At 34.6% G+C, this 13558-nt stretch overlaps 1 protein-coding gene across 1 annotated transcript in view; it reads left to right on the top strand.

The window, feature by feature from the left end:
* The window catches only part of Sptlc3 (serine palmitoyltransferase long chain base subunit 3), a 150676-nt gene that overhangs the window by 31746 nt on the left and 105372 nt on the right, over nt 1-13558 (top strand). The window contains exon 2 of the mRNA XM_010634095.3: nt 5548-5733. Within this exon, the coding sequence (XP_010632397.1) occupies nt 5548-5733 (186 nt within the window). The remainder of the gene's footprint in view (nt 1-5547; nt 5734-13558) is intronic.

Here is a 13558-nt window from a genome sequence, read left to right as displayed (position 1 = left end):
TTTTTTTTTTTTTTTTTTTTTTTTTGATGTCCTTTTCAAGTTCCCTTTTCTGAGTGATGTACCTTTCATTGTAAAGTCTCACTTTCTCAGTTGGGTTAATTGCTAATTATGTAATCTTTCTTGATGCTATTGTGAATGGTATTGTTTTCCTAATTTCTTTCTCAGTGAGTTCATTATTAGTGTATAATAAAGCTATTGATTTTTCTGTGTTTGTTTTATATCCTGACATGTTGCTCACTTTAGTTATTAATTCTAGGAGTCCTTAGGTTGAATTTTGGTCTTATAAGTAGAAGATCATGTCATCTGCACATGATACTTTGGCTTTTTCCTTTCTTATACATATGCCTTTTATTTCTTTCTCTTGCATGATTGCTCTGGTTAATGTTTCAAGGCCTATTTTGAACAGAAGTGGGGGAGTAGACATTTTAGCCTTGTTCTGAATTTATAGGGAAAGGTTTCAGTTTTCCCCAACTAATCTCTTGTTGGAAGTATGTTAGTCATAAATGGTTTTTATTAGCTTGAGATAAGGTCCTTCTATCACTATTTTCTTTAATTTTTTAAATGATAAAGGGATATTGTATTTTGTCAAAGCCTTTTTCTGTGTCCTTTGAGATGATCATGCTTACACAACAAATTACATTTATTGATTTGCATATGTTGAACAATCTTTGTATCCACAGATGAAACTGACTTGGTCATGGCATATGATCTTTTTGATGATTTGTTGAATTCTTGTAAAATTCAGTTTCCTGTTGCATGGAATATTGTTTTCCTTCCTTTGATTTTTAGTCTAAGAATTGTCTTTTTATTTTGGATTAAATGTGTTTCTTGTATATATGTGATTGGATTTTATTTCTTGATTTATTCTACTAATCTGTGTCTTTTCACTGACAACTTTCAACCTTTCACATTAATAGTTAAAGCTCATCAGATCCTGGGTTTTCTTAATTGGTAGATTTTTGTTACTACTTCAGTTTGATTGGCTCTTATAGGATTGTTCCACATAATTTAGTTTTCTTTGTTCAGTTTCATTAATATTTACCTAGGAATCTCTCCATTTCTTCTGAGTTCTCTAAGTTTTTGACACTAAGGTTTATGAAATACTCTTGCTAATAATATTCAGAATTTCAGTAGTATCTGTTGTGATTTCACCTTTTTCATTTCTAATTGCATTGATTTATGTCCTTTTCTTTTCTTCTTTTTTTTTTTTGGTAAGATTAACTAAGAATTTATCCATTTTGTTAATTCTACTTTCAAAGAATTGGTTTTTTGACTCATTGATCTTTTTTTTTTTAGTCTCCATTATATTGATTTCTGCTCTCAGCCTTATAATTCCCTTCCTTATACAAGCTCTGCATCTGCATTGTTCTTGTTTTTCTAGGACCTTGAGGTACATCACTATGTAATTTATTTGCACTTACTCCATTTTCCTGATGTGGGCACTTACAGCTACATAGAACTTCTCTTATTGCATCCTGTAAGTCTTGTATGTTGTGCTGGCATTATCATTTAATTCTAAGAACTGTTAATTAATTCTTCCTTAATTTCCTATGTGACCCACTCATTATTCAAGAATGTGTTGTTTAATTTCCATGTGTTTATATAATTTCCCTGGTTTCTTTTGCCATTGTTTTGTAGTCTTATTTCACTGTGAGTTGATAACATTCATGGTAAAATATTGATTTTTTTTGTATTTGTGTAAGCATACTTTGTTACCTAGTACATGGTCTCTTTTGGAAAAAGTTCCATGTACTGCTGAAAAGAATATGTATTCTGTTGCTGGCAGAAACACTGCATATATATCTACTGTCTAGTTATTTGAAGTTTGGTTCAACTCTGAAATTTGTTTTTTGATTTATTGTTTAATTGATTTATCTATCTGTTATAATGGGGTATTAAGGTCACCTACTATAATTTTGTTGATACTTATCTGATCTTTTATGTTCATAAGGGTTTGCTTTATGAAGTTTGTTGCATATATGTTTATAGTTTTTATCTCTTCCTTTTGAATAGTTCTGTTAACCAATATGCAATTTCTGCCTTTGTCTCTTTTGATCAGTTTTGGTTTAAACTCTACTTTGTCTGAAAATAAGATTGTTATTTCTTCTGGTTGTCAGGTTGCTGTTGTATAGAATATTATTTTCCTTCCTTTGATTTTAAGTCTATGTATTTCTTTTCTGGCTAAGTGTATTTCTTATGTACAATATACCATTAGATTTTGTTTCTTGATCTGTTCCTCTAATCTGTGTCTTTTGATAGTAAATTTCAACCACTCACATTAATAGTTATAATTAATAGATAATGACATTCCTATCATTATATTACTTTCTATTGCTGTTTTCCTTTCCTTCCCTTCTTAATTTGTTGCCCTACGTGGTGCATTCTCCTATTGGACCTTTTGGTATTTCTAGCTTCATTGTCTTTCTTTAAGATATCCCTAAGAATTTTTCATAGTGTTGTCTTGTTGGTAATTGTTTTTGGTGCTCTTTATCATGTAAATATCTTACTTTACCAATTTTGGAAGATATATAAGTCTGTATTGAAAAATGATTTTCTTTTAGGCCTTTAAACACTTCATTTGAAGCTCTCCTTACCTTTAGGATTTGCACTGAGAAGTCTGAAATTGTGTTGAAAAGTCTGCAATTCTGATGGGTTTTCCATTATGAATTATCTACTGCTTTCAACAGCTTTTAAAATTCTGTTCTTGCTTGGACTTCTAGTACATTAATTATAATGTGGCATGGAATTTTTTTTTCCTCATCACAACTACATAGAGCTCTATATTGCTTATTTATCTGTATGATAAATTATTTTTCCATGTCTGAGAAGTTTTCTGCCATTACTACTGTAAACAGGGTTTTTTATACCCTTTGTGCTGACTTCTGATTTTTCACTAACTCTAGTTACTCTTAAATTAGTCTTTTTATCATATAGCAGCTATTGGATCCATTATTCATGGGCTCTTTTTTGTTGTTGTTGTTGTTGTTTTTTTTTTTTTTTTGCTACTAGGGATGTTTTTAAAGTATCTCTCATGAATTAATCACCAACTTTAGCTCTGTCTTTGAGATCTGACACTCTGTCCTCACATTGGTTGCTTCTATGGCCCATGCTTTCAATCATATTTTTAATTTCCTGGATTTCTGTTTGGAGCTTGTTTATGGACTCCCATTCTTTTCTATACTGGGCATTTATGTTTTGCATCTCTTTTTTAGCTCTGCTAGGTTTTTATTGAATGTTCTCTAGACTTGCTGATCATTTGTTTCATTGGGATCATTATCTGTTTAGTTCTATCTTCTTTGAATGTCACCAAGCATCTTGTTCATCTGTTTCATTACTGATATCCTTTCAGATATTTCTACTGTGTAGCTTTTGATTTCCTCTCCCTTTATGCCTCCTGAATTGGCTTTGAGGGAATTGGGAGTCTTTGAGGGGATTCTGTTGCCTTGTCTTCTCATATTTCTGGATTTTCTTGTTTGTTTTCTGTGCTGGTGTTTGCTGTTTGACGATAGCTCTGTTGTAGTGATATCCTGTGAGTGTGGCGTTTGCTTTTGTCCCAGGATATAGCTACCTCTGTTTATTTAGGAGAAGAGGTTGAAACTTATTTGTTCCAGTACCTGATTCTTTGGGAATGGGCCATGATATTATTTATGATCCCCTGACAATCCAGATATTGAAATACACAGAAAACCAATGGACAACAACAACTATATCATCTTGGCCATAGTGGTAAAGTCAGCAAATATAAACTGGATACAAACAGACTCTAAGAACCACTCATGAACCATGTTTAATCAAATCCAAGAGATCTATGATTTTAGTATAGACACTAAGGCAAATCAGATTTTTACCACAGTAAATCAGACACTGGTCTCTGATGGATACAGGCAGTGTTACAAGAGCTCAAGCAACCTATTGGACTCAATGCTATCACCTCCAGATCCAGCCCTCTCTGAGGGTTACACCCACCAAATCTACCCTTGCACCACTGAATGAAGCCCCTGCAATCATCCAGGCTCAAGCTCGATTTCTCAGGATATTTAGGGGTATCTATTTCTAGCCTTCACTCTTTCTCAGTCTGTCTTCTGTGGCTATCTCTTTCCTGGTCTCTACAACAGGGTAACACTTCAGCCCTGGAGTGGAACTCTCCTCCAAGTCTCATCCTCAATTTGGTCAGTCATTTGATTGTCACTCTGCCACTCTGTGCAAAGGATAACTAAGGTAAAGAGCAGTTACAAGTTGGTAGTTTGACTCTGGTGGTGATTGCCAAGGTAGGTGGGGTCCTCTGCATTTTTCAAGAACAAGTAATCTAAAGAACAAAATAGTCACCTATCATATTTTTTTTCATCTATTTTGCAACTTGGGAAAAGACTTCATGGAAATAAATCACACTAAGATCTCAAGAAATACTGCATCCCAGACAATATAGAGGAAATGAAGACAGCATGCTCTGGAAGACTGTGTTGGTTGTGGTAATAACAGAGACTATGAGAATAACCAAAACTGTATGTCTAATTAACATGACTTACTATAATACATTCTGAATATATACATAAGCTAAATGTAACAATTAAGTTTAATTGTCAACTTGATCAGTTTAAGAGGCTCTGGAGTGGTGATTGGGTTATAATGCATTACAGTTATCAGTGGATTCATCCACTGAAGATAGTAGCTGAATGGCCTGTTACGAGGTGGGACTGAGTTAGAAAAGGTAGGTCACTAGGAGGGGGGCCTCTGGAGGGAAAATCTCTTACTAGCTTTCATTTCCTGTGCTGTGTTTCTTGGCCACCATGAATTAAGCAACTTTGTTCCACCTTTCCTTTGTGACATGATGTTTCTGGAACCAGTCATTTATGTTCTTTATCACCAGCTTTTTTTCACAAAAATAGTAATTAGAAGTAATCCAATGAAGAAACACATACTACATTTGCTTATGTTTTCTTTTAAGTCCTCTGTACCTGTTCTTTCTTTTATGATAACTGACTTTCTGAAAGACCCAACCAACTGTCATATAGAAAGTTCTACATCATCGATTATGTGATTATTTTCTCATATCATTTATTATGTGCCTCTATTTTGATATTTCTTATATGTACCAGAAGTTAGATATAAGAACTAAACTAATTTCATGTTAAACTTTTAATACATGATGCTGTTCATTGACTGTTACAAGAAAATAAAAGCTGTATGTTCCAGCATTTGTGATAATAAACTGGTTCAGATAATGATTCCAGATTTGTGATTAAGCAGTAATCTATGGGGTTATATTTTGGCATCATACAAACACCCTATTCCTCATTGCCTTTTCACCTAATGGTTTAAATATCTTTCAGAATTTTTTCTTAAATCAATTATTTCATTATAGGTTGTAAATTAAAATTTACATTTATGAAATTCTCTTCAATGTTCAATTTTCAATTTTTTCCGAACAGCTTTTGCAATCTTAAATATATTTGATAAAACTGAAAAGCTAGAAAGTAAAAGAATTTAACTACTATACTATATTTGTAATAAAAAATGGCTAATGTTGGATTCTCTTTGTATTTTCAGCAAAATGGAAACTCACATGTTTATGCAAAGACTATTGTGGAATCCTTCGAGGAACCGCCTCTTCCTACTTTGGTTACCACATACATGGGATATGGAATCGTAACCCTGTTTGGCTATTTCAGAGACTTTTTAAGAAACTCAGGATTAGAAAAATGCAACGCAGCTGTAGAGCGAGAAGAACAAAAAGTACGTATGTGCATCTCCCAGGGTCTTTGCCAGTGTCTACTCATCTCCAAAGTTTTCTTAGAAGTGGTGATGCAAAATGATATAGCAGAGTGATATGGTAGAAGACATGAGGATGAATTCCATTCATCTAAACACATCCTATTGTGTTCTTGGACTTTTTTGTAATTACTGAACAATGATTAATTGCCAGGTATTTAATTTAAGGCTTTCCTATACATTACAATGTTTAACATATATATAACAATCCCATGAAATAAAGATTAGAATATCATTTTAAAAATTAAAAACTTCAAAATATAAGAGCAAGAGCACTTCAGTGAGAGTGTACTCTGGTCTTCTAGGTATAGATTGAACGTTATTTATGTGCCATCTTGAAATAGGAAGGTTTGTCTGAGTGAAATGTGACATCTTTTTTTCACACTATAGATATATTGCACTGGATAATTCTTCAGTGTAGTAGGCTATCCTCTGCATGATAAGAATTTTAATAGCATCCCTGTTCTCCACACACCAGATTAGTCATTAGTACCAACACCCCCACTTGTAGTAATCAAAAATTCCTCCACTGGCTGCCAAAATCTCACAGGTGCTAAATCACCCATGGTTTAGAGCCACTGATCCAGTTACCTTTCATAGTTAACCTGTAAAAGTCTTCGCCATCTTGCTTTTGCTCATAGTTGAAGGACAACCTAGAAAATAACCAAAGATAGACAAGGATGCTTTATTGTGTTGTTCACCAAATTAGTTTAAAATGTTTATGATGTCATGAATTTCTTTATTTCAAAATATTCTTTGAATTACTATAAGTATGAACATGGATCATTCCATGCAATAGAACCTTGAATACATCCATGCAAAGAATAAGGGTGAGGCACGAGCTTCAGTATTACAGGAGAATCACGAATTTATAACTTAACCAAGTAAGAAAAACATATTTTACACCCACTTACCAATGAATTAAATTGCACAGGACACTTCTCTTTAAATGCTCTTAAACCAAAAGTGTGCTTTCAAAAGAAAATCAGTTAGTTTTATGCTTTTACTCCATCTTACCATTAGCAAGCCCTTAAGCACATGTGCTGTATCAAGTAATAGGTGCCAATAATCATAGAAGAAAACACAGGCCCTGCCATAAGAGAACTTGAAGTCTGATATGTGAGCAGACTCACAAGAATTTCATTGCTGACAGGTGATATTGGAGAAGATAATAATGTGGGTCACGGGGACCTATGACTTGTGACTCCCTTAGGGAAACAAGAATCCATGATTCTGAGGCTTAAATGGTAGGCAGGAGTTTACAAGTAAGAAAGAATATAAAAGAGGCCATTCTAGGTCCAGGGATCTAGCTCAGTGGCACTGTGCCTACATACAAAGTGCAAGGTACTGAGTTCAATTCCCCCGTACTGGGGGGAAAAGAGAAGAAGACATTCTCAACAAGGATACTGTTTGTGCTAAAGCAAGTGCCAATTCATTAAGTAAGTCATTTGTTTTGTACCAGGCCTGTACCATAATCTGGTGATAAAAGAATAAGCAAGGTAACCTTAGTTCCTGTCCTCATGAAGCTAGCAATAGAAAAATCAAGAGTCTGATAAGCAAGAAATGCATCAGGAACAAAGAGAAAGTGAAGGCATCTGGGAGGAACAGAAAATTAAATTGAGATCTGAAGGCTGAAGAGCAAATGTGATGCAAAGAGGGATGAAGGGGTTCTACAAAAAGCGGGTATGTGGTCTAAGATGGTCCAGGGGTAAAAGAAAAATTGTGTAGTCAAAAACTCAAGGAATTCCAATGAAGATTCATTTTAAGCAAATTTGAAAGCTTCTATATTGTAATAATATATTAACAATTAGTTAAAGTATATAAAATTACTTATTTTGTAGTTTAAAAAACTGGTTAAGCATTGTAAGTTGCATATGATTAAACATAGCATTTTATTGTCTCACATTTATTATTATCTTTGCCATCTTTATGTTCTACATTCACATTGCTATCACTTATTTGGATTTTTAATTTTAAATGTCTGCTCATGTCTTGGTGTATTTGTTTTACCATATATTTTAAAATTTTAGTTTTTGTTTTACAAAATATCTAGCATTATTGGTATATAACTGAAAAACTTGTGTACTTTACAGTATACTGCATGTTTTGACATATGTATACCTTTATAAATCACTGTCATGATCAAGCTACTTAATATCTCACCTTTTTACCTTTTTTGTCTTTATTTGTGATGAAAATACTTTGGGATCCATTCTCTTAGCAATTTGAAAGTATACAGTGCACTATGATTAACCATAATTATCATCCAGTACCTTAGTTATCAGAATTTATTCATCCTGGATAATTAAAACTTTGGACCATGCCATATTTGTCTTTCTGTGCCTGTATTATTTCACTTAGTACAGTTTCCTCCTGGTCCATTTATGTGTGATGAGGAGATCTCCTTTTTAAGGCTGCATAGTATTACCTTTTGTATATACCACTTTTTCTTTATCTATTTACCTGTGATGGACACAGGGCTATTTCTGTGTTGATCACTGTAAATAATGACAAATGAACATAGGTATACAGATATCTCTTGTAGATATAGATTTAATTTCCTTAGGATATATAAAAATAAGTGGGATTGTTAGATCATGTGGTAATTCTTATTTTTTTAGAAACTTCTGTACTGCTTTCCATAATGGATGCAATCATTTCACATTACCATCAATTGTGTGACTAGATTTCCTTTTGTCAACATCTTTCTTAAAACTTGTTATCTGCTATTTCTTTATTTTTTTCTTTATTGAGTTTATTGGTACAATCTAGGTATGCAATACATTCATCATTGGGATTCTGTACCTTTACATAATAGGTCTTGATTCTCATTTTTTCCCCCTTGGCCCTGCCCTCCCTTCACCCCCTCCTCCCTTCTCCATTTACAAACACTTTATTTCCATTTTTTCAGTTTCTCATATTTTTTTCCTCTCCCTTATTACCTTTCTCCCACCCTTTCCACTTTCCCTACACCTTTAGCCCTTTACTTCCTATTTCACATTATTAATTATTTCATTAGGATCCTGTGTACTATTATAGTTTTTCACACCAAAGAAACTATTCGGTATTTCAGTTAAAGAAATCTCTGTATGAACATTAAAAATAGGGAATCCTAAAATAAAACTAAAAAAGAAAGTAAAAGAGAAAAGGCAATGATGTAACATTAAAATAATCCTTAATTCTAGAGATGAAAATGGTCCCTGAACATATTTAAATTGCTTCTTGCTCTTATAGTCGTATTCTTTTGTTTCATTATTTAGAGAATACTTTATTAGTTTCTGTAATCAAACCCATGTAGATATAACCTTACATATTTAGTACGATATGTTACCCCTGTACACACGGAAAAAAAATAAAAATAATAATAAATTAACATTTCTATACCAATATGGCTGTCCATTTCTGTATAATGCCAACTCAACACAGTAAATTGGGGTGACTTTTTCCAAAGTTGGAAGCACCGTTAAAGTTTCCCAAAATTCAATTACACACACTAATAATACTATGTTATACATTGATAGCAGCAACAGCTTTTTCAGGTTCTGCAGTTATCTGAACAAAATTATAGACATTCAGCACATTCCATTAAAAACAAAACGAAACAAAAAAAAAAAAACAAAGAAAAGAATAATATCCAGAAAACAACAAAGTTGTGTTACTTTTGTGGTATGGTACCTGGGACCATTTTTTTTTTTATTAGCATCTTAATCATCATCTGGAAAGAGAACATTCTAGAGTAATATCATTAAATGTAGCTCTGATAAAGCACGGTCCCTACTATGTATTATAAAGCAGGTACAAGATATTTTATATTCATAGAGGTATGATACAGTACAGTCCCACATCAATAATACTAGAATCAGTTTTGGTTTGAAATTTACTTTGTCTGCAAATAAGATTGCTACCCCTGCTTCTTTCTGAGCTCCTGTCACATGGAGAATTGTTTTCTATCTTTTCACTTTCAGTCTATGGGTTTCTTTTCGCACTAGGTGTGTTTCTTGTATACAACATATTATTGGATTTTGCTTCTTATTCCATTTTGCCAGTCTATTTCTCTTGATTGGTGAGGTGAGGCCATTGACATTGCTGGTTATAACTGATATGTACTGACTTATTATTGACATGTTATTGGCCTTTTGTTGACTCTTTTTACTTTTTCACCTTCTCCTATTAATTTCTTGCCTTGCCTATTTGATTTGCTCTGTTGGGCCTCATGGTGTTGCTGCCTTGATTGTCTTTTTCTAGGATCTTGTTTAGAATTCTTTGTAGTGCTGGTTTGGTATTCATGTAGTTTCTCAGGTGTTCTTTGCCATGGAAGTGTCTTATTTCCCCCTCCATTTTGAAAGAGAGTTTTGCTGGATAGATCAGTCTAGGGTGGAGGTTGTTCTCTTTTAGTACTTGAAATATCTCATTCCAGGCTCTCCTTGCCCCAAGGGTTTGTGTTGAAAAGTCTGCTGTGATTCTGATGGGCTTTCCTTTGCATGTGATTTGTTTCTTTTCTCTTACTGCTTGTAGTATTTTGTTCTTCTGTTGGTTTTCTGGGATCTTGATTATTATATGTCTAGGTATAGATTTTTTTTTGATTGTGGCTAGTTGGGGTCCTATATGCCTCACTTATCTGAATGTCAAATTCTTCCCCTCTGTTTGGGAAGTTTTCTGTCATTAATTCTGTGAACAGCTTTTTTAAGTCTTTTGTATTTTCTCCTGCTACTTCATGGATTCCTATCAGTCTTATGTTATTCTTCTTTGCACCATCTAGGAGTTGTCTAATCGATTTCTCATGATCTCTTACTGTTTTTAAGAGATCTCTCTTTTCATGGTCACTGACTGAAATCTTATCTTCTATATTTGAGAATCTATCTTCACATTCTTTTATTCTGTTGAGTACAGTTTCAATAGAGTGTTTAATCTCCTGGATATCTGTTTGACTCTGTTTTATGGATTCCATTTCTTTCTGTGTTGGGCTTTTATTTTTTCCATTTCTTTCTTATGCTGGGCCTTCATGGCTTCTATCATGGTCCTGAGCTCATCTATTTTTTTGTCAGTTTCTATTCTAGAGTCTCAAATCACGACTTCCATTTTGCTCACTATCTCTACGGTTATCTGGGAAATTATTTGTTTTGAATTTTTCTAGAGCCTGATTGATCTCTTTTGTTACTGCCTGTGCTTTGAGTTCAGGGTGTCCTGGTGGTTCACTATTCTCATTTGCCCTACTGTTTGCCATTGGTAAACTGGAAGTCTGTCCTTGTGTCTTGCTTAAGTGTTTTCTCATTTTTATTTTTGTTGTCGGACTGTCCTTGGTTTAATCTCTGGGTTATCACCCAAATCTTCCTGATATAGTTGCACCCTAGCTTCTGTGTCTCTAATGACCCACAGACATTTTCATCTTCATAACATCAGAGAAAACAGCTCATCAAATCAACCGCAATACTTTACCCCAACTGATACAATCAGCTACACATTAAGATCAAGCACAACTTTAACACTGACCACCAGTGGTAGTCACTAGTCTATCACCCTTAAATCATTTGAATTAAATTGAAATCAAGAAGCAGTCCAGAACATGTCTGCAGTGAACTAAATTTCAATATAGTGTATTTACCATTTAATGGCTCAGACAGAGCGAGGATGCAAGACCCCTGATCTCAGTTAGCTGATGGCTGAACCCCATGATGCTGACTGACCTCAGGTTGCAAGGTCCAGACTGAGTTCCCCAACCTTCTGAATTGTTGAACTACACAACGTTCTATTACAGCTTTCCCACTCCCTTTCTTTAAAGATGTTCAAAGTTGGGAACTCAGAAAAATACCCTTGATGACCACCTCTGCCTCTGCAGAGTGGGTCCAAAGACTGGCACAGTCAGGAGGTCTGAGAGTGGGGGGGGCTTATAAGGGTTCAGGGGCGCCTGTGTGGCTACCTTCCCGGCACTTGAGCGATTGCGGCTGGTTCGGGAACAGGCGTGGCTCTCCTTCCCATGGTGGATCAGGGCCCAGGCTGCCTCTATCTGCTATTTCTTTTGCTATAGCTATTCTAACAAGTCTGAAGATATATTGCATCGTAGCTTTGATTTGCCTTTCCCTGATGATTTGTCATACTGAATACTTTTCATAAACCTGTTGGCCACTTGTATGTCTTTTTTAAGAAATATGTTTGGGTTATTTACCTGGTTTTAGTCATGTTACTTTTAATCAGGATATATTTTCAGTCGGGTTTGTACTTTTCATTAGGTTATCTTACTGTTGAGTTGAATTCCTGATAAATTTCTGATAGTGACCCTTTATCATAAATATGATTTGAAAATATTTTCATATTCTATAGGTTGTCTCTTCATCCTTTGGTTATTTTCTTTGCTGTATGTAAGATTTTTAGTTTGCCATTGCCTCATTTGTCTATTTATCATTTTGTTGCCTGTGCTTTTGGGGTCCTATCCAAAAAACATCATTGCTACACCAAGCCAAAAAGCATTTACTCTAAGTTTCCTTTTATTATGTTTATAGTTTTGGAACTTATGCTTAGGTCCTTTATTTCCTGCTTGTTTGTTTATAGTACTGGAAGTTGAACTCACATTGAATTCACATCAAGCTATATCCCACATACTTTAAAAAATTTTCTTTAAAATTCAGACTCACAGGCCGGGATTTAGTTCAGTGGTGCCACTGCCTGCCTCACAAGGGCAAGGTCCTGAGTTCAATCCCTGGTACAAAAAAAAAAAAAACCCACAAAAAACAAAGATACAAACTCACTAAGCCACTAAGCTGCCCAGATTAGGTTCAAACTTGGAATCATCCTGCCTCTGCTTCCCAGAGTGCTGGGACTACAGGTGTGCACCACCATGCCTGGCCACGCTTAAGTATTTAATTCACTTTTATTTTATTTTTATATAGGGGAAGAGATAAGGAGCCGATTTCACTCTTCCTTGTGTAATTATCTAGTCTTCCCAAAACTATCTACTGAAGAGTTTGCTCTTTCACCATTGTATGTTCTTGGCACGTGTGTCAAAGAGCCAATGGTTGTAAATGCAAAGCTTTACTTCTGAGTTCTCTATTCTAATCCACTGGCTCGTATGTCTGGTTTGATGTTTTGATTACTATAGTTTTGTAGTGTATTTTAGAAAATCTACTAATATTGCCACAATTATTGAGAAAGCCTATTGGTTATTAAATCCATGACTGCTTGTCATCTTTCTTTGAGGGCTCCCAGATCTCTGCATAGTGGCATTTCTGTTGCTCCTCCTTTCAGTTGCTGCTGCCCACCACTGAGCTTAATCCTGTGTTTACCATTACTGCTTCTTTCTTATTAGCCAAACAGAAGGAGGATAAAGGGATCTAACTTCCCTATTGGTCACCCCGAACATCAACTTGTTGTATCTCTTTGCTCTCACCTAGAAGCTGCTCTGCAGTTAATTTTTATCCACTCCAGAATTTGCCACAAGTTTTTGAACAATGTTTTCTTCTGGTTTTAGCTCTTATTCATTAGATCTTATTCATGTTGCGTCTTTTATGATTCTTGAGTCTTTATGATTTATTGATGACCCTCTGGGTTATCTTTCTAAGCATCTATGACTTCATTTCTTTTTCTAAATGTCTATTTTTGTTTCATTTTATGTGACTTTTAGAAGAGTGCTAGAAAACATAATTACCAAGTCTAATGCCTTCATTCAATCTTTATCTGTGTGGGTCAGCTTTTCATTACTGTGACAAAATACATAAGAAAAAATAATTTAAATGAATAAAAGGCTTTCCAGCTCTGTTTCAGAGGTTTCAGTCCATGGTCACTTGGCCCCGTCACT

This window comes from Fukomys damarensis, unplaced genomic scaffold (genome assembly GCF_012274545.1).
Source record: "Fukomys damarensis isolate Sample0158 unplaced genomic scaffold, DMR_v1.0_HiC HiC_scaffold_7, whole genome shotgun sequence".
Taxonomy (NCBI): domain Eukaryota; kingdom Metazoa; phylum Chordata; class Mammalia; order Rodentia; family Bathyergidae; genus Fukomys; species Fukomys damarensis.
This window is presented reverse-complemented; position numbering and strand designations above follow the sequence as displayed.